This window comes from Daphnia pulicaria, chromosome 1 (genome assembly GCF_021234035.1).
Source record: "Daphnia pulicaria isolate SC F1-1A chromosome 1, SC_F0-13Bv2, whole genome shotgun sequence".
NCBI classification, from domain to species: Eukaryota; Metazoa; Arthropoda; class Branchiopoda; order Diplostraca; family Daphniidae; genus Daphnia; species Daphnia pulicaria.
The window spans coordinates 7,851,594-7,875,490 of NC_060913.1; the positions used below are offsets into that span (position 1 = coordinate 7,851,594).

At 40.4% G+C, this 23,897-nt stretch overlaps 5 protein-coding genes across 5 annotated transcripts; 1 reads left to right on the plus strand and 4 right to left on the minus strand.

The window, feature by feature from the left end:
* Positions 1 to 282: 282 nt before the first annotated feature.
* LOC124321151 (bone morphogenetic protein 3-like) lies at positions 283 to 7,889 on the plus strand. The gene is made up of 4 exons (XM_046784064.1): positions 283 to 1,006; positions 3,800 to 4,746; positions 5,584 to 5,757; positions 5,891 to 7,889. The coding sequence occupies exons 1-4, from the start codon at positions 685 to 687 to the stop codon at positions 6,080 to 6,082; spliced, it is 1,635 nt and encodes a 544-aa protein (XP_046640020.1). The 5' UTR covers positions 283 to 684; the 3' UTR covers positions 6,083 to 7,889.
* Positions 7,890 to 10,921: 3,032 nt separating this feature from the next.
* LOC124321153 (caspase-1-like) lies at positions 10,922 to 12,501 on the minus strand. The gene is made up of 5 exons (XM_046784065.1): positions 12,253 to 12,501; positions 11,911 to 12,173; positions 11,675 to 11,850; positions 11,469 to 11,601; positions 10,922 to 11,380 (listed from the first exon to the last, which is right to left on the minus strand). Exons 1-5 carry the CDS (start codon positions 12,321 to 12,323, stop codon positions 11,130 to 11,132), a joined length of 894 nt encoding a protein of 297 aa, XP_046640021.1. The 5' UTR covers positions 12,324 to 12,501; the 3' UTR covers positions 10,922 to 11,129.
* A 243-nt stretch (positions 12,502 to 12,744) lies between these two features.
* Positions 12,745 to 14,791, minus strand: LOC124326824. The gene is made up of 6 exons (XM_046785604.1): positions 14,633 to 14,791; positions 14,251 to 14,569; positions 14,026 to 14,180; positions 13,748 to 13,949; positions 13,429 to 13,680; positions 12,745 to 13,342 (listed from the first exon to the last, which is right to left on the minus strand). The coding sequence occupies exons 1-6, from the start codon at positions 14,750 to 14,752 to the stop codon at positions 12,858 to 12,860; spliced, it is 1,533 nt and encodes a 510-aa protein (XP_046641560.1). The 5' UTR covers positions 14,753 to 14,791; the 3' UTR covers positions 12,745 to 12,857.
* Positions 14,792 to 14,889: 98 nt separating this feature from the next.
* On the minus strand, positions 14,890 to 17,103 carry LOC124326839. Its single transcript, XM_046785605.1, has 7 exons — positions 16,933 to 17,103; positions 16,765 to 16,827; positions 16,458 to 16,668; positions 16,231 to 16,388; positions 15,959 to 16,160; positions 15,614 to 15,865; positions 14,890 to 15,525 (listed from the first exon to the last, which is right to left on the minus strand). Exons 1-7 carry the CDS (start codon positions 17,062 to 17,064, stop codon positions 15,038 to 15,040), a joined length of 1,506 nt encoding a protein of 501 aa, XP_046641561.1. The 5' UTR covers positions 17,065 to 17,103; the 3' UTR covers positions 14,890 to 15,037.
* A 1,568-nt stretch (positions 17,104 to 18,671) lies between these two features.
* Positions 18,672 to 22,601, minus strand: LOC124320965 (proton channel OtopLc-like). The gene is made up of 12 exons (XM_046783877.1): positions 22,271 to 22,601; positions 21,798 to 22,061; positions 21,437 to 21,718; positions 21,254 to 21,368; positions 21,064 to 21,160; positions 20,756 to 20,956; positions 20,512 to 20,672; positions 20,223 to 20,436; positions 19,973 to 20,148; positions 19,468 to 19,884; positions 19,078 to 19,374; positions 18,672 to 18,995 (listed from the first exon to the last, which is right to left on the minus strand). Exons 1-12 carry the CDS (start codon positions 22,285 to 22,287, stop codon positions 18,771 to 18,773), a joined length of 2,466 nt encoding a protein of 821 aa, XP_046639833.1. The 5' UTR covers positions 22,288 to 22,601; the 3' UTR covers positions 18,672 to 18,770.
* Between the last annotated feature and the right edge of the window lie 1,296 nt (positions 22,602 to 23,897).

Genomic DNA, 23,897 nt, shown 5'->3' on the forward strand with positions numbered 1-23,897 from the left:
GAGGATTTGATGACCGGCTGAACTGGCCCACCTCTTCTCTCTCCTGAGACGATTGGCATAAAGAAAATCAAAAACTGCGGGATCAGCCAGTGCCAAATTGAAAAGAGGTTAGACTTTTTGAAATATTTCTATGTGACTTTAAACATAAATGATTGAAAAGAAAAAATGACTAATCAGCTATCAACTTGACAACTTGTGTCGAATTGTTGTTGATGTTGTTGTTCTCCGGCCATTCAACACTTTGGCTCGCACAGTCCTCCTTATATATATTTTTCCTCTCTTTGGGTCCTCCTCTTTTGTGGGCCACCCCCTCCAACCACCTCCTTTTGCAACCACCACCCTCCCCACCGTATAGAAGAAGAAGAAGGAAGGAAGAAGAAAGAAGAAGAAGAAGGAAAAGAAGAAGAAGAAGAAGAAGAAAAGAGGAAGGTGGCAGGTTAAAGCCTTTCTCGCTGGACTGGCCACTGTCAGTTGCACCCGAGCAAGTCGACCAAGTAGTGCGCGCGCCAAACAACCGGACAAACTACTACTAATACTACTACTCTACAATTTGTTTTGATTTTTTATTCTTACCTCCAACAACAACAACAACAGTGTTTTGAGTTCAACTTGTTTTTATTCCCGAATAGTTTGTTGGTTTTTTTCCCCTTCCGGAGGAATTTAAAAAAATAACAAAAACAAAAAATGAGGATGTGGATTAAAGTGATTTTGATGATGGCCGTGGTGGTGGTGGTGGTGACGGGCGCTGGTGAGAAGGCCGGAACCGACAAGGAAATGATGCGCAACGCCATGGAACATTTGCTTCAAATCAGGCCGCCCGTTTCTTCTGCTTCCGGTTCTTCCGGGCCGTCCGTCCGTACTAAGCGGCAAGATGTTTCACCAGACGACGCGACATCAGCGGCCTCGTCGCCTCACCTCTACATGATGGAACTCTACAAGAAATACCTGACGTCCGACACGATGAAGACCCGGAGTAACACCATCCGCAGTATCATCCCTTCCAGAGGTAAAAACAAACTCATTATAAAACTCACCCGAAAAAAAAATTAGACAATCATTAAAAACAAGTAAGAAAACAAACTTAAAAAGTAAAAACAGAAAACGGAAGATATTAAAAAAAAAAAAACATTCTTTTGAGCTAAAGGAAGTTAATCGTTATTTTTTAATTTTATCGCCGTATTAAAGAAGAAGAAGTTTTTTTTAAAACCAAAATGGCTATGAAATAAAAATTAAAGACAATCAACCCTCCGAAAAAATAAAGATTGTGAGCTATTAGGCCCATGCACATCTGGCCCCGCATGTTTGTGTCAAGTTTGTGTTTTAGCTGGTGCTGCTGCCTTTTGAAAACACAAGTCCATCTCGTCCAATCTAACCCATAACACAGGAGATAGTCGCAGAGTTATCGGGGCGCCCAGACACCCCCCCAACACCCCCCAACCAACAGTCCTTACATATATATATTATTTTTCCACTCTCTTCTCTGTAATAATAATTTGAAAATAGTTTTGGGTCGTTTTGGGGTTCGAAACATCACGCAGTTCTCTCTGCGCTCTTGAGAAATAACCAGCAACTTAGAAGATGTTGTTGCCTCATAGACACTGGGAGCTTTAACACACAAAACGGCGACTTGTGTAAATACGGCAATTCATCTTATCCCACATGGCCCCCCCTCCTTCCAGCAGCAGGGACCCCGAAAACCTTTCATAGATCTGTATAAATATACTAAATACCTTTTTTCTCTTTTTGAAAAACAGAAAATATTAAGAAAACCGCATAACAACCCACCCTTATACATGTTATCCTCCCTCCCCACCCCCCCTTGTTTATCTTTTGAAAATAGTGGTGGTGGTGGTGGGGTCTGAACTGTCTAGTGTATAGGAAAACAAATCATGTTACGAAAAAAAGATGATTGCTGTTATATAGACACAGAGAGAAAATAAGAGAATAGGATAAAAAAAGATGATTAGAATGTTTTGTCCGGCTGATGGCGGGCTTATAACCTTTTAGACGGACAAGTTTTGTTTTCTTATATTTTTACCCCAAGTGATGACTAGACGGAATGTGTCTTGCCCATTTTTTTCTTTCACATCATCTTGTTTGTCTATACCTCCCCAATTTTCTGGGTGGGAGGAGGTCTCAGGAAAAAAATATTTTTCTTCGTTGTTTTTAATACCAACAAGGGCGTGGTTCTCTCGATTCATTCCGGATTGAGAAAATCTAACAAAAAACACGGGGGGAAAAATGAATGCTCCAATCCAATCTCTTTTTTGATTTTTTGACCCTCTAATTTCTTGTTTCATCTCCTCCTCGATTTCTTCTTCTTTTTTGAGCTTCCACCTCTTTGCAGCGCATAGAGATAATTCACTGTATATTTTCTTATTTATTTCTTTTTTTTTTCTCTTTTGCCACCTGCGTGTGCCGCTCGACTCCCGCCGCTCTCTCTCTCTCCTGTTTTTTTTTTTTACAATCGATAGGATAAGTTGCGGCACTGCCAAAAAAAAAAAAAGTTAAAAAAATACGCGCGGCAAATAATAATAATAATCTTTCGAGTCATCCCAACAAAAATAAAAAAAACTGGGATCGCGATGTAACATGCAAATAAAGCCATTCGAGACGCGCCGTTGATTGAAAAATAGCCGAAAAAAACAAACAAACGTAACCGAAAAAAAAGAAAAAAAGTAAGATAGGGAAAAAATTCCGTAAGAAAAGGAGCTGCTGGAAAGATATGCAAACACTCGTTTTCTTCTTCTTCTTCTTCTTCTGCTTTGGCCCGACTGTATCTTTATGACGGAAAGCCATTAGGAGTCGGGAAGGAAAAAAGGGTCTCACACAGCTCTAAAGGGCCTCTTCTTCTTTTTGTGAAAGAGCAAAAGCGAACGAGAAGAAGAAGAGTCCATTATGAGAGTCGGTCACGAAATCAGACGGACGGGAAAGAAGAAGAAGAAAAAAGCAGTCCAGCTGGGGCGCTCCCCGCCAGCCATCGTCGTTTCTTTTTCTTCCATGAATTTTATTGGAGTTTTTTTCCCTACATTTCACGCAGCTGTGTGTGTGTGTGTGTGCGCTGGAAAACTTTATTTTTTAGTAGGAAAAAAAAAACATTTCAATAGAAATAAAAGTTTTCCCCGTCTAAATGTTATATTGCGATGGACACGGAACGATGACTCGGTAATCATCGCCTATTCAACAACTTAAACCCAAAAAAAGTTCCGATTTGCCCAGTCTCTCTCAGGTGTTGGGGAAAGAAAAATATAATTGATTATATATTCTCTAGCCGTCTATAATTCGATTTGGCCGGTGTTTTATATTTATTTCCCAATATTCACCTGGAATTCTATGCGGTTCCGATCGGATCCAGAAATAAATATAAAGAAAAGGGCCATTCGCTTTGTCTCTGTCTTTAAGTGAATTTAAATGCTAATGCGCCACGACGGAATAATATAATCTCATGTAAAAATAAAAAAAAAAGCCCACGGAGAAAGAAGAAGAAGAAGAAAAAATGAAGCCCGTCGAAAACAAAAGCCCCCAACTGACAGACGGGCCAGCCCAGCTGGAGGGGTGAAAGTTTTTGTGTGTAACTGAACACGAGACGAGACTAGAGAGAGTTAGATCCAATACAACCAACCCAAACCACGCAACATTGCCTGTGCGCATTATATTCTATCAGTTGCGAGGGATGGATCAAGAAGCCCTAAAGATAATTTCGATACGGTTATCCTATTTATATCCGCCGATAAATACTTGGATCTGGTTGCTGGAAATGTTAAACTGATGGCTGGACTTTTTTTGGGTTGTTTTGCAGGTCAAGTCGGTGGCGAGGAGATGCTCCTGTTCAATTTGAGCGGGTTGACCCGGAGCGAGGAAATCGGGTCGGTGGAATTGCATTTCTACAAGCGGCGGGCCGTCGGCCGGAAGAAGATGAGCAGCAAAGCCCATCACCAACACCACCTGCAGGGATTTGCCCTGGACCCGTCCGTCCAAGGATCGCCGGTCCGTCTCATCGGCAAGTGGCAAGTGGCGCTGGACAAGCGCGGATGGCAAGTCTACGACGTCAGCCAGGCCGTCCATTCCGTTTCTCGTCAGCAATCGTCACCCACCGGCCAGCAGCAGCAGCAGCAGCTGGGCTTCATGTTCCAGGGCGTCAAGCGCTCGTCGGGCCTCTACGAGAATTTGCCCATCGATTCCGTCCTCCGGATGGATCCGTCGCCCTTCCTGGTGGTTTTCTCCAACGAGAGGTCCAACGCCACTCTGGAGGAGACGGGCCTCGTTTCCCAACGCGATCTCAACGCTTTGCCCGACTCCCAGGATGCTGCCCAGCCAGAGCAGCAGCAGCCGGGCGACGCCAGCCGTCTGCGTCGCTCCATCGACGATAACGAACTGCCCGAAGCTGACCATTACCTCAACAGCAATGTCATCCCTCAAACCAGTCCGGGAATGTTGCAGGCCCGCTCATCATCTTCGTCGCGTCAGCCGGCCGGCGGCCCAGCAGCAGCAGCAACAGCAGCAGGTAGCCGCAAGATAAGTGGCGAAGCCAGCAGCAGTAGTAAGAGCAGCAGCACTCTACCTTATCCCAAGTCTCATTCATCGGGAGTGGCTGGTGCCACCTTGGCCTGGCCGGAAGATAAGAGGAAAAGGACGGGCAGCAGTAGCGGTGGCGGCAGTGGCAATGGCAATGGCGGCGGCAGCAACAGCCGCAAGGGAAAGCGACGTAACCGCAAGCTGCCAGAAACCTGGCATTACAATCAACAGGTAGAGGATAGATTTATAGACTCTCTATGAGCGCATTTGAATATTTTCTAAATAATATCTAGACGATGGATCCTATTTTCTCTCTAGCTAGTCCTTTTTTCTCTGCTGGTAAAATAGCACGCACGCTTTTATTTTTTTGAAAAAAAGAAAGATGGGCGACGACTCCGCCCATCCATTGAGCTACTCAGTTTTATCAGCCATCTTACTTCCCTCTTTCTCTCTCCGTCTTTCAAAAAAGAAAAAGCTTTTATCGGTCATCTTCGGTCGAGTCAAAACTTGAAAGAAGACTCGTATTTAGTGAAGGAGAAACACACACAGCACACGGCCAGGCTGTAAATGGAAGAGATCCTCTTAACTCCATTGTTGTCTGTTGATTCAAAAAGCGCGCTTCTTTTTTTTCCGCTTTTTTACAATAGCCGCTTTTAAAAAAATAATAATAATTATAGACTAAACTTCACTTGTAGTATCTTTTCACGGGGTTTTTTAAAAAAGATTTTTATTTTTTCTACGTTGACTGACAAGCCGAAAACCAGTTGACATGGGCATAACACAAAAGAGCTTTCTGCTGTTCGAAAATGCGCGCGCGCGCACCCGCATCATCACACACACATTTTAACCGCATCTCGCACTCTATCTTCTATTCTTATTTTTTTTTCTAAAAGGCTTTTTAACGTTCAGGCGTTTTCTTATTTTTTTGTTGGTGGTGGGGGGGGGGGGGGAGAATGTATCCAATCACGCATAGATGATGGAATTTTCTGTTTTTTTGTGTGTGTGTAGAACTGACAATTTAATTTCCTTTTTTTTTTTCTTTGTTGAATTTGTTTTTTTTCTGTTTAGCAACACGTCAACGATGCCAGACTTGACGTGCCGGAAGATGCAGGCAGATCGCTGTGCCAGCGCCGGAAATTGACGGTCGACTTCAACGAAATCGGCTGGGGAGAGTGGATCATATCGCCAAAGACATTCGAGGCCCAGTACTGCGCCGGCCGCTGTCCTTTCCCTCTAACTAAGGTAAAATAATCTAAACTAAATCAAATCATCTAATGTTATACTAAATACTGTCACCGATCGATGATATTGGAACTTTGATCCGATTTTTATTATTTTGTATTAACAAGTTTCTGTCTTAATGGTTGTATATTAGGAGTTGAATCCGACGAATCACGCAACTATCCAGAGTATCGTTCACGCCATCGGCGGCCATCCGGAAGTGCCGGCTCCGTGCTGCGTGCCCGACGTCCTGTCGTCGCTGACGCTTCTTTACTTTGACGACAACCGCAACGTCGTCCTCAAGAATTACCCCAGCATGACGGCAGAGAGCTGCGCCTGCCGGTGAATTTCTTATTTTTGTTTTTTTCCCCATCAATTCCAAACATAAGATGATGATGATGATGCCCGGCTCTGGCGATGCAATAGCAGAAATTCATCCCCTCCACATCCAATCAGCTCGCACGAGCCAACACGCAACCTCGTCAAAATTGGACACTACAACAAACACACAAGACCAGCCACATTCCCTTCCCCTAACACACACACCATATAACCTCTAGGAGCCGCCAATCAGCAGCAGTTGTGTACAGAGAGAGAGACAATCCAGTGAAAAAATCAACTTTTTTTTTCTTTTCTATCTCATTTTTCATTCGACAATTTCGCCTCCCGAATTGTTTTTTTATTTGATTTGTCGTCATTTTGAACTTATCGATTTTTTTTATTCCTGAAGTCTAATAATTAATTCATTTTAATCATTAAAAATTAATAATTACTAATAAACTACATCGTCAATTCGTAACAGATAACGAGAGATTGTCCATCGAGATGTTTAGAAATCAAACCCAAACCCCACCCCTCCATTTTTCTTTTTTGAAACTTTTATCAAAAATTACCTGAAATGGCATTTGGCTAAATTCGTTCCCGCTAATAATTTCGCTTTCTCATTTAAAAAAAAAAAAAAAAAAAAAAAATTAACTTTTTTAAAAGATATTATAAATTCGAAAAAACAAACAAGAGAGAGGATAGGTCAACCGAAATGTATATACCTGAGTGTCCAATATCTGAGCCGGACATGGTATATATTTAAAAATAACAAACAGCCATACAGAGAGAGAAAAAGAGAGATTGACCCCACCTTGTTATTTAAATATTTTAAAAAGATCCCCCCCTTAAAAAAAATTCTTGTTTCAACAAATTCGGGAACGATGTAATATCGACAGAGTCCTTTGTTGTGCAAACTAGAAAGACAAAAAAAAAAGAATTATCGACGGACCGATAGGAGAGAGAAAACAAAAAACAAAAACAAAAACTAAACTAATTCCGTTGTTGTTTGTGTGTGTGTGCGTGTGTGTGTAGTACGTTGTTTGTTGTAATCACGTCTATATGGCCAAAACGGGAGCGCTCGAGGGATTCTTTCTTGTTGATTCTTCTTCTTTTCTTTCCCTCCTTCCACATCATATATAGAGTATACTACTATACTACTACCTATACCACCCATCTCCTCTCTATTATATTTACTATTTCTATATAATATAATATAGGAACGATGTTGTTGGACGTGTTCTCTTCTTTCTTTCTTTCTTTTCCAGCTTCCCCAATTTTATCTCGGACTCTGTTTTCCCCTTTTTTTTAAATATTTTTTTTTCGCTGCTGTTCTGCTGTTCTGCTGTTGTTTATGTTTCTCGTAACTGGCTGTTCTCTGATTGCAGTTGGCAGCCGTGTGCGATGGTATGTCCTAGTCATCATATTTCCTCGTGTTTCTTCTTCTTATATTTTCGCCCTGATTTTTCTTTTTCTTTTTTTTAAATTTCTCCATCTTGCCCAGCTCCTCTCAAGTTTATTATTATTATCTTCTTTCTTCTTTTTTTCCGTCTCGTCTTTCTCTCTCTCGTTTCTATTTTACAAATTAAGCCATTTTCTTTTTTTTTTTCTTTTTAAACAAACGCAAGTTTTCTTTCTTTTTTTTTGTAATTTTTAATAATATGTTCTAACGATTTATCCACATCCGGCGTGTCTCGTCTGTTACAAAAACGAAAAAACAAAAAGAAAAAAAAAACATATTTTGTCTTCCCTTTTTATTTTTTTTTATTTTTTCGCTCCCTCCTTATTATTGCATCAACCCCATAAATTACAATAAAATTCTCACACGTTCATCGACCGAATTTGTTTCATTTCAACTACGTAATTACGTGTCCACCGTTTTGTACATAGACACGCAAACATAGTATAAAATGTCGAAAAAAAAAATCAGAAAAAAAGGTTTTTCAACACATTTATTACGTTCGATATTGTAGTAATATCATAGTAAATTAGTAATATCGTTAGCGCGGGACCTTGGGTGTAGATAACTAAAGTTGTGTGTGTGTGTAACTTGGAAGCCGGAAAATATAGTATTCGTAAGGGTACAAGAGGGGGGAGGAGGGGATCATGGGGGGAAGGAAATAACTTTTGACTCTGGTGAATCGCATTACCGTTGACTTGACATTTGACCGACCCAGCGGCTCTCCACCGTGACCCGAAACTCTTCTTTAATGATATACATAAAGCCTCTTTTCTTTTTTTCTTTTCCATACGTCTATCCTATATCTAGCTGTCTGCATATACACACGGCTGATGATGTGGGAAAGAAGAAAAGGGAATCGAGAGAGCGACGATATGAATGTCTTGGATGTAATTTTTTTTTATTTTTTTACGGCGGAAGCAACACACACACAAAGTGGAATGCGGAGAACTATCGGGAAAAGATATGGGAGGAACGAAAGAGATCCATCAGTTTATTACCAACCAGCTGTGTAACATTTGTATACGCATTTACTATATATTTGAATAGAGAAGAAGAAAAAGAATAAAAAAGAAAACTAGTTAAAACGTCAAAACGGGCGTCATCATTCGTCAAACAAGTGAATTTGTCCAGCACAGACGAGAAAAGGAAAAGTCCCGCGACTGCGGCCGGCCTCCCACCAAGCCCAGAAGAGCTCGGCATTTCTCACGAGTGTGAAATCAACGATGCGCACTCCGTCAAACGTTATACAACCGAGCTGGGCTGCCCAGTCTATATATTCCACCACCACCTTTTCTTTTCCACTATGCTCCTCCTTTTCGGTGGTGCTGTTGTGTGGGGTGGAAATTCGAGCTAGCGAATAGACAGAAGAAAAAGGAACTTGACATCCTCGTACATCAAACAACCGTCGTCCCTCAACACACTCACACACACAATAAGTTTGGGAATCCGAACGGCAGCAGCAGCGACCAGCAGGAGCTAATTACAAAAAAGAAAAAGGGGAATGATGATCGATGACGGCAATTACGACCAACAATGGCTCCCACATCGGTCGTGGACGTATACAACATTTCGAATCATCCGAATCATATAATACATGTGTGTACATGTATACTTAACAATCTCCTACGTGTATGAAAGAGAAAGAAGAAGAAAGAAAAGAACAAACATGAAAAACTAAAATCAAGCCGGGCCACAAGAAATATAACAACAACAACAACAACAACAACAATAAGAAAACAAGAAGAATGGCTGACCAGTCATCGAGTCGACACGTACAAGACCTTTCAGGCTAATCAGGTTACGCGCGGTTTCACCCGCGTCTCGAGTGATCGCCAGCCGAGATATTACCGAGTCGTCCAATTAGCTTGATGGCCACATCAACCAACCCATCACGCACGTATGTTTCTCTTTTTTTAAAAGTTTTTCCTTTTTTCCTTTTCTTTCCACGGGTTAGAAAAACCGGCCCTGTACGTATAGTTTTATCGAACGGGTTGGCACGAACCGGTCCGTACCCAGCAGCTGCGTACTTTTTATTTCCCGATTCGTTTGTATATATATATATACTTTGACTCGGACGTGATATTAAATGATGGTTATTATTATCATCTATCGGGAGGTCCATGTCTGACCGGCGGCCGCCTCGGCAGCCAAATTGAATTTTATTTTATTTTTATTTTATTTTCAAAAATCAAAATTTACCGCGAAAAATTCTTTGGTATATTTTATTGCCGATAGCAATGTATGCGCATCTCTCTCTCCCCTTCTTCCAGCCGCCATTGGGAGAAAACACATCGGGGCGGACACTTTGTAACCTTTTTTCCCGATTTGATTTATTCATCCATTTTTTCTCTCTTCTTTAAGTTTGGGGGTGAAATGTTGGAGGAGAAAATCTCTAGGCCAAAAAAAGCACAAAAACGAACGGAACCAAAACCTTGTGGAGATCGTAAAAGAAGGGGCTCAGGTAACAAAGGAGGGAAGAAGAAAAAAAAAAGAGATATTTAGGACGGAGTCACCATCTACCACGACTGTAAATCAAACGGGGCCAAACGTTCCACCTCTATACTTTGTTCCCATGCACACACGCCGTCCGTCCACTTTTTTTGTAGATGTTTTATTTTGGCCAATAATTGCCAGGTTTGCAAACGGGTTTTTTTTTTCTAACGATCTTTTGACGGTCCAGCGGTGAAATAATGGCCTCAAGTAGAGTACTAATAGCTAGAGCCAATTGGAACGGGATATCCTATCATAAATGAGGGGGGAGATGGCTGCTGCTGCTGCTGGTCTGCCTGCTGCTGTTGCCTTGGAGATATTTGTTTGGTTTATATTACGTTTTGGGCTACCGGTCTAAAGTCGAAAAAAAAAATCTATTTATGGCGGAATATTTAAAGCCACACCCGTGGTTTTCCAACAGAAAATAAAGGGGGAAAAATAAAAGTTAAGAGAGAGAGAGAGAGAGACAGTTCAACTCGGATATCTGATCGGAATTTTAGATTTATGGAGACGTTGGAGATGCCCAACTGAGCTCATGTTGCCTGTCCATATTCCCCTGTTCCTCTCCCCGCAGCTTATTTGTAGACGATAGGGGGGGCCGGGCCAGCCACGACGGACAAGAGAAATAGAGAAGCATGCAGCATTAATGAAGAGACCTGCTGATCAAAATGGACTGTTATAGGTAGAGCTTAAGAGCTCATCCACATTTTAAGTCCTCTTTGTTGGACACTAAATCCACCGGCCGTTAGTTTTACAGCTCTGCACTGCCACAAAAGGAAGCCCCTGCAACGGCCCTTCATTCATGAGACGACGGACTTGTAAGTTAATCGCTGACCATTTCCAAAAAAGAAAACGTGAACACGGTGTCGACCTCGTTTGTTTCTCGAAATAACTTGACGCCCAGTCCGTCCATTTAACCGAAATGGTTTGCCCGTGTATACAAACGGCTTCGCATTGCATTGATACAAACACAGCACTTTAGCAAATAAAAAAGTGAGCACAGTATTTGAATTGTCGTCTGAAAGACTTACTTGATGAGATAGAAAGTGCGATCGAACTTGAATCGTTGTAGAGACTTGATAAGAACAAGGCAACATTTTCTTGTTTCGTAGCTTTTCAATCAAATACGGCGAGTCGTTTTGCGCTTGAAATAAATTTTCCGAGTCAAGAGACTCGTGACGCAGGGAATTTGCTTGCGCTGGTGCATGTTCGAGTCTTGAGGCGTATTGGATTCGAAGCCGATTGAGACTATCCGAGAGACGGTCGTCATCAAGGAGAGTAGATCGTCTTCTCGGCCGCGCTCCGACAGCACGTAGCACAACGCCTGGACGAACCAAGATCCGTTAGTCGTATTGCGCCAGGAATAGAAACCTAAAAAGGCAACCGGGGCGCCCACAAAATGGCAATGGAGTAAGTCATTGGGAGTAAATTAGGTACGTTTTCACAACGTCATTTTTACCCGGAACAGTTGAATACGCAATCAGGAAATCCGCGTGAGTGGGTATTTTGTAAGCCACTGCACTGGGCGAATCGGTTTCTGTGACTCTGGGCAACATTGTTGTACCTGCATCCAATCTGTCCCCCTGGCAAGCCTTTTCAAAGTAAACCATAATTAACTCAAGGTATTTGGGGACAGTGAAGTCCATTTTTTAAAAGAATGTTTACCTGAATAAAGAAAAGCTTTGGTTTTCCAGCCAATGTGGGACATTGGTCAGACGTAAAGTGGGACCACAATTTTTCAGGTTTGTACTGTTGGTCTTTGGCATACAATATGCCATCATCACCATGGGACATCAATGCAACAAGAACACAATCATGTTCAGAGTGATCCTCACTTGCCACTGAAAAAAGTCATAGATATTACAAAACTGAAAAAAATTCAACTATGGGAAATTACTTACATTTAATTATTTCAGTATTTAGTTCATTGAATGTCAGATCATTGAAATATGTGACATCAAAGTCCAGTTCCCTCAACCTCATGTACAGGTTGTCTCTGTCTTTAGATGTTCCAGCACGTGGTTTTAAATCAAGATTGGGGTTGAAGTTTTCATGATTAAAGATGCAAGCCTTTCCTCGCTTCACATGATTCATGTTATATGCTTCTGAGTCACGATCAACAGGTAGGAAAGCAAAACTTGGAAGGTCAGTATTCAAGCCAGGCCTTCAAAGACAAAAAATAAATGTGATTAGTGATTACTTGAGTGTCAAATAGTTTTAAAACTTTATTTTTTTTTACTTACTGTTTGAATTTAACATCAGGTTCATCATGTTTTGAACCCAATTCATTATTCTTAATTCCAACTTCCTCCATTTTATTTTACAAAACAATATTATGCACACTTGTTGATTAGTGTTCAAGAATGACTCAACTTAGATGACTCAAACAGTTTTATACTATTTAGCAATAGATTTTTTCACAATCACAGCTTACTTGACAGTTCCTATCTCTATGCATTGATTTTAACGAATCTGCCTGCCTCCTTTATTCGAGTTGAAAAAGACATCAGCGCAACCTACCGACGAAATGAACAAGCAGTTTCCCGGACGGTTGGCGGGTTGGAGCAATCTGTTTAAAAAATTAATAATTTATAAATGATTTTTTATCTTTTACTAGAATCAAGAGAAACACGTAGGCAATGGTGTGTTGAACCCCATAGCAATTGCATCGTAATGGTAATTTCGAATGCATCTCCTTGTTTTCAAAATGAGAAACTGCAAGTCTGGCATTTTTTGATCAAATAGTTTTATTGTTAGAAATCAGCAGAGAAAGTCAATTAGTAATTTTCAATCGCACAGTAAATAATTTCTGTCTTGAATTTTAAATGAACATTTTCATTTCGAATCATCACACCAGCAACGTTTTTACAAACTGGGAAATGTCTTCTTCGAGCAGGAAACCATTAAATTGGTCGTATCCATATCCATTCAAATTCGTCCCTGGTGTCAAGGAATCAATTTCTAACCAGATTTGATCTCCCTTGCTCAAATTTAACGTTGACTGAAGGGAAATGGTTTCATACTGGTTAGCGGCGCTGATCTCGTCAGAAAAACTCTTTGCAGTTAGATCCCCGTTCTTGTACATAGAAACCTGACCATATTGTTGAGTCGAAGATCCGCTAAATTGTACCAGTCCCGTGAAGGAGAAAAAGTATTTGCCCGCGACCGGTGCCGTGAATTTGCCTGATGTAAAATTCATGGCTCCTCCCACGTTTAGTAGTTCAACGTCGAATGGAATGGGGATCTTAATTTCGCTAAGCTGTGCGTTTCTTTGAGCGTAGAAGTAGGTAGGTGATGATTTAACATCTGCGTAACCAATCCACGTCTGGAAACCTGCAATTTTTATTATGAATTACTATCTAGGACTATGAATCGTTGCAAGTTTACAATACGTGGGCTTGAATTGAAGCATTTTATACCTGGATCAGAGGGCAGTTTAGTAAAATCGCAATAAACAGTTTCAATCATTGCCGTTCCCATAACGGAATATAATCCGCTCAAGGTGTGCCCCTTTCTCCACAAATCTTCGCATGACTTTGGCATTCCAGTGATGCTCACTTGTCCGGTACATTCAAAACGGCCAAGTGTGTGGACACCTGACGAAGTCTCTAGTTGAGTTCGACCAAAATTCAGCCGAGTAATGGGCAGAATAGTTTTATCAGTAATGACTCCTGCGTTTGTTAAAAATAGTTGGTCGGTTATTTAACATTCAAAAGAATCTTTAAGATGATATTGAACCATTGTCGGATAACTGGATAGGCGCAGCAGAGTCGCAATTGCATTTGAAAGAAGTTTCGACGCAATTTCCATCGATCCCGCACTGGCAGGTGTGGGTGTCTGTGTTGTTGCCCGACCAGAAATATTTGGCAATGCCTCCTTTGTCGTTCCACCAACAATAAGAAACCCCGCCAATTTCAAAAGGAGAAAAGTTGCAATCATACTAGATGCAGTAAAAATATTAATGCGATTATATTAGTTTCATCCATGCAAGTTTAAGGGAAACTTGTGTTACTAACTTTAATTATCTGATGACATTCCGCCGATAACTCAGCCAAAGCTGACATTTGTCTGCTAGTGGCGTTGTAGTTGATGGCTCTGGAATAACAACCAGGATCGGCGCAATGGCCCACGTTCAAAGGTCCTTCGCTATCGTGTGGGATGGATGTGGATTCTACATAAGTCAAGTTAAGTTAAATCTTTTCGAATATTCATTCAGATTCTGGGCCTTTTCTTGTTCGAACCTTTGATCATGTCGCAGTATACGTAAATGGGGTTGTCCCCAACTCCCTGACCGTCAGGATCGATCCAGGTCATTCCGGAAGTGAGAGATGGGTCTGCTAGATGAGCCTCTCTGCACGTTCTGTGGATGCTGCCACTCTTTCCACCTGACCTGATGGCGTTTACTGCATCGACGTATTTAAAAATGGATTTTGAGTTGACTACTCGTTCATTCTCCAGGGCGAGTTCCAACCTGGCAACTTTTTGTTCGAGCACTTCTAGCCTGGCGTCTTTGATTTCCAGTTGAACGACATTCTCTTTCAATACTTGTCTCACTTCAATCTTGTTTAGATTTAATTCAATTCATTACGAAAATTTATTGGTGAATCTGAGAGAAATTCTTACCAACTGATCAGATAATTGTTGCAAGCGCTCCTCTACAGAAAGGCCATTTGCGATCGTAATAGACCAGCATAATAAAACTAAAATTCCAACTGGTGATAGCGAAGCGAAGATGCGACCCATGTTTTCTACTTTTTTAAAGAAAGTGCACTAACTTCTGAATGATCCTTGCTTATAATCTTATACTATATGAGATCGATACCGGGTAGATAAGTGCGGGGAACTAATATTTTTTTGTGTGCGTGATTCTATGTGCGTTGTTTTTTAAGGTGCAAAAGTCAGATGTGTTTATTCGAATTCGAATGTGGGTCATGATTACTAATCAATTTGTGCAAGCAGTAAACAACCGAAAGTAAATGACGGTAATGAAACAGCAGATAACGTTGCATATAAAAAAATTATCAATCTTCAAAACATAAATTGGTTTACAAACTGGGAAATGTCTTCCTCTAGCAGGAAACCATTAAAATGGTCGTATCCATATCCATTCAAATTCGTCCCTGGTGTCATAGAATAAATTTCTAACCAGATTTGATCTCCCTTATTTAAATTTAACGTTGACTGAAGGGAAAGGGTTTCATATTGCGCTGCGGTGCTGATCTCGTCAGAAGAACTTAGTGCTGTTGGATCCCCATTCTTATACAAAAAAATCCGGCAATACTGTAGAGTCGCAGATCCCGTAAATCGTACCAGTCCCGTGAAGGAGAAAAAGTATTTGCCCGCTACCGGTGCCGTGAATTTGCCTGATGTCAAATTCATGGCTCCTCCCATGTTTAGTAGTTCAACGTCGAAGGGAATAGGAATTTTAGTTTCGTTAAAAGAGGAAGCGTTTCTTTGAGCGTAGAAGTAGGTAGGAGATGATTTAACATCCGCGTATCCGATCCACGTCTGGAACCCTGCAATTTTTATTATGACTTACTAACTAGAACCCTATGAATCGTTGCAAGTTTACAATACGTGGACTTGTATTGAAGCATTTTATACCTGAGTCAGAGGGCAGTTTAGCAAAATCGCAATAAACAGTTTCAATCATTGCCGTTCCCATAACGGAATATAATCCGCTCAAGGTGTGCCCCTTTCTCCACAAATCTTGGCATGAGGATGTCATTCCCGTTTCACTCATCTGCCCTGAACATTCGAAACGGCCCAGGGTGTGAACACCGGACGAAGTGTCCAGCTGGGTCCGTCCGAAATTTAGGCGCGTAATGGGCAAGATCTCCTTGTCTGTTATGACACCTGCGCGAGCAAAAAAAATTAACATCGATAAATCATTAAAAAATGAAATAAAATAAGACGACAATTTTGAATCAGAATTAGTATTTAACTTACCATAATCGGTTAATTGCACTGGCGCCATGGAGTCACAATTGCATTTGACGGCGGCATCAACGCATTGTCCGTCAATCCCGCACTGACAAATGTGAACACTCGAATCACTTCCGGCCCAGAAATATTGCGGATTTCCGTCTTTGTCGTTCCACCAGGAGTAAGCGGCGTTACTGAACTCCAACGGGGCGAAGTTGCAATCATACTAAAGTTAAATAAATAGCGAATTACAATTTTTTTTATGAATATCGATAAATAACGATAAATAATTATACCTTAATTGACTGCTGGCATTTTGCGGACATTTCAGCCAAGGCTTTCAGTTGTCTTATGCTGGTCCCATTGTAATTGATTGCCCTGGAATAGCATCCAGGATCAGGGCAATGGTCTACTTCCATTGGTAACTCACTATCGTGGGAAACGACAGTTGATCCTATATATATAAAATGGCAAATTAGAAAATTATCCGAATTTCTAGAACTTGATTGTTTTATCATTTTACCTGTCGACATGTCACAAAAAACGGAAATGGGAGCTTCGCCAACTCCTTGACCGTCCGGATCGATCCAATACATTCCGGATGTCAGGGACGGATCAGTATCGTGAATCTCGTGACATGTTCTTGGCGTGTTGTTGTTCCCGGCTGCTACTTGTATTTTTTCTTGACTTCGTAATTCAAGTTCCAGTCGGGCGACTTTTTCTTCCAACATTTTCTGTTGATGTTCAATTTTTTTTAAAAAGTTAATCAAATATTTTAACGTAAAATTTAAGAATGGAGCAATTAAATTAGAAATCGAGTTCTTGCTTACATCTTTCGCTTCTAGTTGAGCATTTTTAGCTACGATGGCTACGATATCTTCTTTTAATTTAATCTAAATGAAAACAAAATTTAAAAATAAAATAATAAAATTAATTAATTTTTCTTGAACGAATTTGTCGGGGTAGAATAAAAAATTCAGACTCGTAATTTAACTTACGTAATTTTCTCTTAGCCCTTGTAATTGCTCGTGTAATTCCTCCAAGGTAAAAGTAGCCTTGGCTGAGTAACTCGGCCAGGGTAATAATACCAGCAAACCAATTCGAATGATTCCTGTCGAACACTGAACCATTTTTACCTTCAAAGTTCAGGTTGGTCCTGTTTCTCGACTGCGAAACACAACGTTATTTATACCACGAAAAAAAGCTGCATTGAAGCGTACCAACTGTGGACTACGATCTTTATATTGGATAACGAAGTAAAAATGGGGTTGCTTCATCTTTGCCCAATCAAATTAGCGTTCATTTCACTCCAGTATAAGCCTCGTTCTCAATACTCACGTGTCGTGATTGACCTCAACTTACGAAATGTGCCCGACATAATCGCATTCAAGAAATTTCACCTTTGGCTTTGACCTAGATTTGACAGGAGCCTGATATGACACATTCTTATCCAATTTTAGACTGATAAAGTGTAAGATAAATCGACTGATTGGTTGCAAAATCACACAGACAATTTGATCCATTCTCCGTTTATTCTTACGACGATAAATAAATATACATTTAGTGAAATGGAAGTAGGAAGAATCCTTAAATTTTATTTTTCCGACTGTTTCTTCTACGTAGATCGCTTTGATATCCTTCCATCAAAATGAAAAGAGCAAAAATTCCGAAAAAATTCTAATCATGGTTGAATTAACCTTTTTTTATTAAATAGTAAATATATGTCATTTTTTAACCTCCGAGCTCCGACCCGTCAACTTTATCTTGATTTTTTTAAATGATTGATCCCAAAACTATCACAACGACGTGATCAACAACGTCAATTTTTGTATAAAGCTTAAAAATATTATTTTTTAATGCGCAATAGAAAACTTTTACTGTCAAACTATTTATAGCGAAAGAAAAGTTATTAATTTTCATGCTACCTACAGTACTTTTTCTTCAACTGAGTAAAATGTTTATAAGCAATACATTTTAAAATGAAGCGTTAACGAACGCTAAATTGCGCTGAAAGTTTTCAACGCACCAATCCGGACATGAAAATCAGGATAGAAGATATTGATACACAAATTATTCGATAGAGATTCTATATTTCTGCTTGTAAAATAGCTGGTAGCAAAAATATGTCAATTAACGCTTAAGTTACGAATTTAAAATAGCTTTGAGGGTTAGAATAGAACTTTTGTGCGGCATAAAACTACACATGGAGTACCGGTATTGTGTTTAATATCGGTTTCATAAAGCTGAAAATAAATTATAGTAACAGTGTCTAATATTTGATGTCATGGGTGCTTACGATCTCAAAATCGTGCAACATGACGTGTTTTAACGCTCGTTTATTAAAAACATGCCCTGCGGAGAAAGAAGGATTCATCAACGTTCACCTCGTAGCTCGTAATATAATTGAATTGATTTAAATTTTTTTTTCCTCATTAATTTATTTGATTGTTTTATCTGCAAGATAGGCCTACTGGTTAAAAACCGTTGATCAGTACTATTACGGAGGTTATTAAAAACTTGTAGTTTAAATCAAAAATTTTAAAATGTTCGATTTAAGAAATGAGAATAATTTAAGAAGTAGGGCCTAATAATTTTAAATCACAAATCAACCTTTCTGCATGTAGTTTGTCAATCGATATATATTGTTCTACTTCGAAGAGTGATATGACATCACATTTGTTATTTAACATTCCGATTATTCCGATCTCATGGGAGGGCAATCGATTTCAATCATTTTTTAATTGTTAATAATGTAGTTTCAGAATTTATTGACGATGCTGCAGAAATGATAGTTGATGCGAGAGAAACACTGGTATATTAGCCATTAGCCTATATACTACACGCTTGCGTGCTGCTGTTGAAGTGGAGTGTGGTTCAATCTCTCTGTGATTTTGTAGCAACGCTTCCATATCTCGCAGAGGCAAACTGTCGAATGGTACCGATAGAAAATGGCCAGTGGGGAGCTGATGTTGGTGATGATAGTCCATGGCCAATGACCGAAAAATTGAGATTGGACCGGATGGGCGTCCACTCGGCTCTTTTCCAACGTTATAATAGCCCACTGTGTACAGCAACATATACGAACAAAAAATCTTTAACGAGGGGCTCAATTAATGGGAATGTATCGTCGGTTATTCTCGCACCATCGCAAAGTTGGTGACCATTAGGAACGTGATGACTTCACGGCCAGGTTTGCGCTTCTCCTGTCGTCTGGTATAGAGATGTCGCTTGGAAGAGCCGAGAACAAACACGGTCTGAGCTACGGTCTGCACGACAGCCGTCAAGGCGTTGATCAACACCAAGATCCTGTCCGGATGATCGCTGAACTGGGTCCCCACGATGGTAAAGACGTTGTAAGAAATGACGCCGGTATGGGCGACGATCAGCAAAATGTTGTCGAGATCAAGCGAATGAGATGCATCAAATTGCAACTGGCTCACCTGATTGCATGACAAAAAAACAAAACAAACAAACAAACAAACAAATCAGAAGAATTTGTTTGTTGGCCGTTAACGTCATTAGATTTTTTGTACTTGAATGATCCCAATTATGACGGCGATTAACGTCGTCATGTAAAGAACGAACTCGGCCACATGGACGATGGTGATGGCCGTACTTTTGTAGTCCTCGCGATGGATGAGGACGAAAAATAGGATCATGGCCAAAATGCTCAACACCAAGACGAAGATTCCAAAGAAAAGTCCTTTATTGGCGTTTGTACAATCGACGGAATAGTGGTGCGGGGAACGACGTTGCGAACACGGGTAATAGCTTCCACCGGGCGTTCTCGGCGTACGGACGCCGGTCGGAGAATCTTTCACAATCACCAAACTTTTGTGACAATCTTTTCCTGTGTGCTTCCATATTTCGTACATTATAGCAGCGCATATGAGCGAATACTCAATGGCGCATGGAAACAGAAATGGACTAGCATTCTGCGTCAGTGTTCCCTTTATCCATAAAGAGTATCATAATGGATTAATTATTTTATTACTAAATAAGAGAAAAAAAAAGAGAAATAGTCAATGTCTAGTCTACCATTAAATCTGAACGATGGCATTCGTCCGACAACTCCTGCTTGACCAACCGATGATGTGGGGGCGAATGGAATTGACTTCCTTCCTGTTTGTTGGCATGATCCAAAGCGTTGCCGACGGTCTTGTTCAACCAGTGTCCAATAACCGCGGTTGAAACGTAAGGGGCGATCTGCGCTTCTGTTGCAAGACCGTTACGGTCAATTTTCAGTTTTCGCAAAACTACCTTTCATTAGCCTATATATTAACTCAACCTGCTATTTGTAAGGGCTCTTTAGCGTGTCCAGCAGACACCTGATGGTGGCCGTGTTCGGTTATGTGGCCAGCACCTCCTTGCTGCTCGAAGTTGAGGATCTCGTGTTTGGTTTCCTGGATGATGACGTTGAGCCAGACGCAGAGGTTCGTGGCTACGATGTGCATCATTCCAAAACGAGCCACAATGACGTTGCTGTTCTTGATAATCTGCATCTGCAATGCAACAGGCAATTAGCCGGTAATATTTTTTAAAATTATTATTCATTTGTCAAATCCTCAATTAAATACCTTTGCATTAAGGAAAACGAAATACATTTGGAAAAATGTGAAGAGCATACGAGACGCCGGCTGGACAGCCATCATAATGTCATCGCACAATGGATTGGCTGACATTTCAAAGTATTGGGCGAATTCGAGCCCCGAATAGATCATTGATCCAACACCAAATACTGATGAAGAAGTGATGAGGTTTTTTGTTATAGAATTGACAATATTTCTTATTTTTGTATGAGGGTCTTTAATGCTTACATACCGACGGCTCCCATGCGAAGGTAGAACGATCCGTGATTTGGGCTTCGTCTAGGATCGAGTTGTTTACCAAGAGTCACCCGTAGACGATTGGTCATGATATCCTCCATGGACAATACTCTATCGTTTTCGAAGGCACAATCGTCATCAGCCGTTGTTTGGGTTGTCTTTTTGTCCTTGAAACGCTGTGTCAGTTGATACCAATCTGCATGAACGGGATATAAATATAATAGAGCAAAATATAGTCATTTACGAAGGGCTACGCAGTCGTTAATTGGTGTTGCTGTAGCGAGAAGAAGATTGTCGTCTTACGTCTTTTCAACGTTAAAGAGTTGAATTGGGTTTTCAAGAGGACGTAAATGTAACCAAAGAAACCAATGGCCACGAAGTAGAGGTAAGCATAGAAGCCCTGTATATACAAAATAATGATGCAATTTGAATCATTTTTCCTTTGAGTGATAAATTTATCCTTGTTGTATTATGAATATATCGTTGTGTATACCTCGTAGTAGTGAGATGGAACGTTTATGGAAATGACCTGAGAAGTAGGAAAGGCCACACCCATAACTACCAACATAATTCCGTATAGAGCACTAAGCATGTCCACAGTAGCCAGCCTGTTGTTATTACAACTGGTGTGTTTTTATCTACTTTTTCAATTAAAAAATGGGCTCGAATAACTTACTTGCCGTGTTGTTTCCATAATTCGATTACTTTCTCTTGGTGATTCCGTTGTTTTGTTATTGCAGTATCTTGGCTGCCAAACGGCGGCAAATAAGACATCCGGCCATTGATTGTGATCAGCTCTGATGTTTGGTTAGTGGCCAAAGTATTCTGATTTTCGTTTCGTAAAATTTGGCTTTCTCCGACTTGAATAGGTTTTTCTTTGGCGGGTTTCAAGAGAGATTCCCGTTCTCTTTCCGCTTCTTCTGCATCCGTCGACGAGCCGCTTTCCACCAAGGTTCCACTTGTTTACGTACAATAAATCAGTACTGTTAAACCGTGTCGCGTTTTGCGCTGTAAGAAATAGTATCATATTTCGGTACCTTTTATGCGACTTGGCCGGAACTTTCTCTGGCTTTGATTCGTTCGTCTTATTTCCATCACGAACTGCAGATATTTTTTCCTTGGACTTGACCTCCGTTGCCTTGGGACTGGACGGTCGCGATGTTGTGTTTTGGGCTAAATTTTTGACGGTTGTGTAAATAAATTCAAGAGAAGGTCTCTTTTTGGTATTCTTGAAACCAGTAACTCCAGCATCCAGCACTACATCATTCTTGGATTGGCCAGCTTCGTCCACTTCCTCCCAACTTCGCAAAATAAAAAGAGGTTTTGTTTGATTCATATAACGCCACTTCGTTTTTCTATGAAAAAACCTGAGCAGCAAAATTTAGACTAATATATAGAGAAATTGATATAGTGTCGCCATTGTTAACTGGAAGAAAATAATTAGCTTCATTATCGAATTGTGTTGTGTTGACAATAGAAAAATGAATCAGAGGTGTCTATAAAATCATACCAGACTAGAGAAGTCATCCTTCTTTCCAATAATAAACTGCTTGCCACTGACGATTTTTATTACGGATGTAGCACCACCACTCACTTTGTCAACAACTTGTAACTTAATATGATATTCAAAGTATAGAAGTGAACAAAATCGCTCACAAAAAGTCTGTATTATATCTTTCAGCAATCACAAGCGCATAGATCCGAATGACCAAGATCACCACCAGCCACCACTATATAAGCTCGCTAGTTCTAGACCTGCAGAATAGCGTCCGGCTTATTTCTACCTACAAATTGCAATAAAAGATATAGAGGGAGAACAAAAAAAAAAAAAAAAAAATCAGTTCGGGACATTAGCAGGAATTATGTGCTTCAACAGCATCACCGCGCGAGTGCTCTGCGCCCGCATATCTTGGGCATCGTTTGGATTGCGGGACGCGTGGGAATGAGAGAATTTTAAGATTCACTGCGAACCAGAAAATGCAAGCAGGTGACAAGGGATGCTGTAAGGAATTTAAAAGCAAATATATACGAAAGCAGTGTATTTTATTTATGAGTCGCCAATCGCCATTCGCCGTGCTAATTTTATTCGGCATTGGGTATATTCCGTTCACGGTCGTCTCTCCTTCATCGGAACGCTAACTGGCCAACCTAAACAATTACTATAATAGTGTTTAAAATAAAGTGGCTGCCATCACGTGATTTTGCTTGTATATCTATACAGAACCGTCAAAACGAGAAAAAAAAATGGATTTGCATTTTGCTGTAATTTTGTTTTCCTAATTATTATTTTATAAAATTTTTTGGACCGAATTTAAAATTTGAACAAAATCCCAGGTGCCCTACAGGTTCGGTCGCGCTTCTGAATTGAGTTGAGATTGAGTGCCAGATGCAAGAAAGGTGCAAACGAAACTATAATAAAGCGCGGTTTAAAAAAAATCAAGGTAACACAGCACCCTTTCCGCAATAATTTTGTTATTTTTAGAAGTGATAGTTGCAAAAGACGAATCATACATGCTTTTCAGTTCGGTTCGACAACGGCCGAATTGATAAACGGTGAACTGTGGACATATACCGAAACTGAAACCGTTTAGCTCAGTAAACGATTTGGACCGAAGCTGGTTTCTGTTCGGTTCGATTTCTTCCGTTTCATTAGCACTCTTATATAGGTGCAAGAATATGCAAGACAGGACCTTATCGTCCTTCAGTTGCTTATCGTAAATATTGTATGATTTTTCTAACCGAGATGAGGGATGGAGGGATGCATGCATGGTGTCGTGAATACCAGAACTCTATTAACCCTGAGATCTTGGCCTTTTAATAGTGGACTAGGCGAAAGCATCTTTTGAAGTCAATTTCCTGTGTTCAAAAATTCGAGATTTCGAAATGTGCATGAATACTAATAAGTTCAAAGGCACTGTCGGTTTCCAATTATGACTTTTAATATCAGTTTGAATTAATATCGGTAAATTATAATATTTTAAACTATTTTAACGGAACTTCGGACTTTATGTGGTGCGTGACATTGTGACATTTTCGATATTTCTAACCGCTCGGATCATGGGTTCTCGGTGAACGCTCCATATACAAAATTCATGGCGTTGATGAAGTTCACGTGCTCCATGGGCATTATAAATTTC

What these genes read in the sequence shown, in the direction of transcription:
- LOC124321151 (XM_046784064.1), top strand. Translation starts at nt 685, where the DNA reads ATGAGGATGTGGATTAAAGTGATTTTGATGATGGCCGTGGTGGTGGTG. An exon ending in CAGTATCATCCCTTCCAGAG is followed by an intron (nt 1,007 to 3,799) that starts GTAAAAACAAAC and finishes GTTGTTTTGCAG; the next exon opens with GTCAAGTCGGTGGCGAGGAG. An exon ending in CCTGGCATTACAATCAACAG is followed by an intron (nt 4,747 to 5,583) that starts GTAGAGGATAGA and finishes TTTTCTGTTTAG; the next exon opens with CAACACGTCAACGATGCCAG.
- LOC124321153 (XM_046784065.1), bottom strand. Translation starts at nt 12,323, where the DNA reads ATGGAGGAAGTTGGAATTAAGAATAATGAATTGGGTTCAAAACATGAT. An exon ending in CAAAGCTTTTCTTTATTCAG is followed by an intron (nt 11,602 to 11,674) that starts GTAAACATTCTT and finishes TACTTTGAAAAG; the next exon opens with GCTTGCCAGGGGGACAGATT. An exon ending in TGCGTATTCAACTGTTCCGG is followed by an intron (nt 11,381 to 11,468) that starts GTAAAAATGACG and finishes TTGCCTTTTTAG; the next exon opens with GTTTCTATTCCTGGCGCAAT.
- LOC124326824 (XM_046785604.1), bottom strand. Translation starts at nt 14,752, where the DNA reads ATGGGTCGCATCTTCGCTTCGCTATCACCAGTTGGAATTTTAGTTTTA. An exon ending in AACAATTATCTGATCAGTTG is followed by an intron (nt 14,570 to 14,632) that starts GTAAGAATTTCT and finishes AATCTAAACAAG; the next exon opens with ATTGAAGTGAGACAAGTATT. An exon ending in TATCCAGTTATCCGACAATG is followed by an intron (nt 13,681 to 13,747) that starts GTTCAATATCAT and finishes TAACAAACGCAG; the next exon opens with GAGTCATTACTGATAAAACT.
- LOC124326839 (XM_046785605.1), bottom strand. Translation starts at nt 17,064, where the DNA reads ATGGTTCAGTGTTCGACAGGAATCATTCGAATTGGTTTGCTGGTATTA. An exon ending in TTTTTGTGACATGTCGACAG is followed by an intron (nt 16,389 to 16,457) that starts GTAAAATGATAA and finishes TTATATATATAG; the next exon opens with GATCAACTGTCGTTTCCCAC. An exon ending in AGTGCAATTAACCGATTATG is followed by an intron (nt 15,866 to 15,958) that starts GTAAGTTAAATA and finishes TTGCTCGCGCAG; the next exon opens with GTGTCATAACAGACAAGGAG.
- LOC124320965 (XM_046783877.1), bottom strand. An exon ending in CCGGCCAAGTCGCATAAAAG is followed by an intron (nt 21,719 to 21,797) that starts GTACCGAAATAT and finishes TACGTAAACAAG; the next exon opens with TGGAACCTTGGTGGAAAGCG. An exon ending in TTCCATCTCACTACTACGAG is followed by an intron (nt 21,161 to 21,253) that starts GTATACACAACG and finishes TTGTATATACAG; the next exon opens with GGCTTCTATGCTTACCTCTA.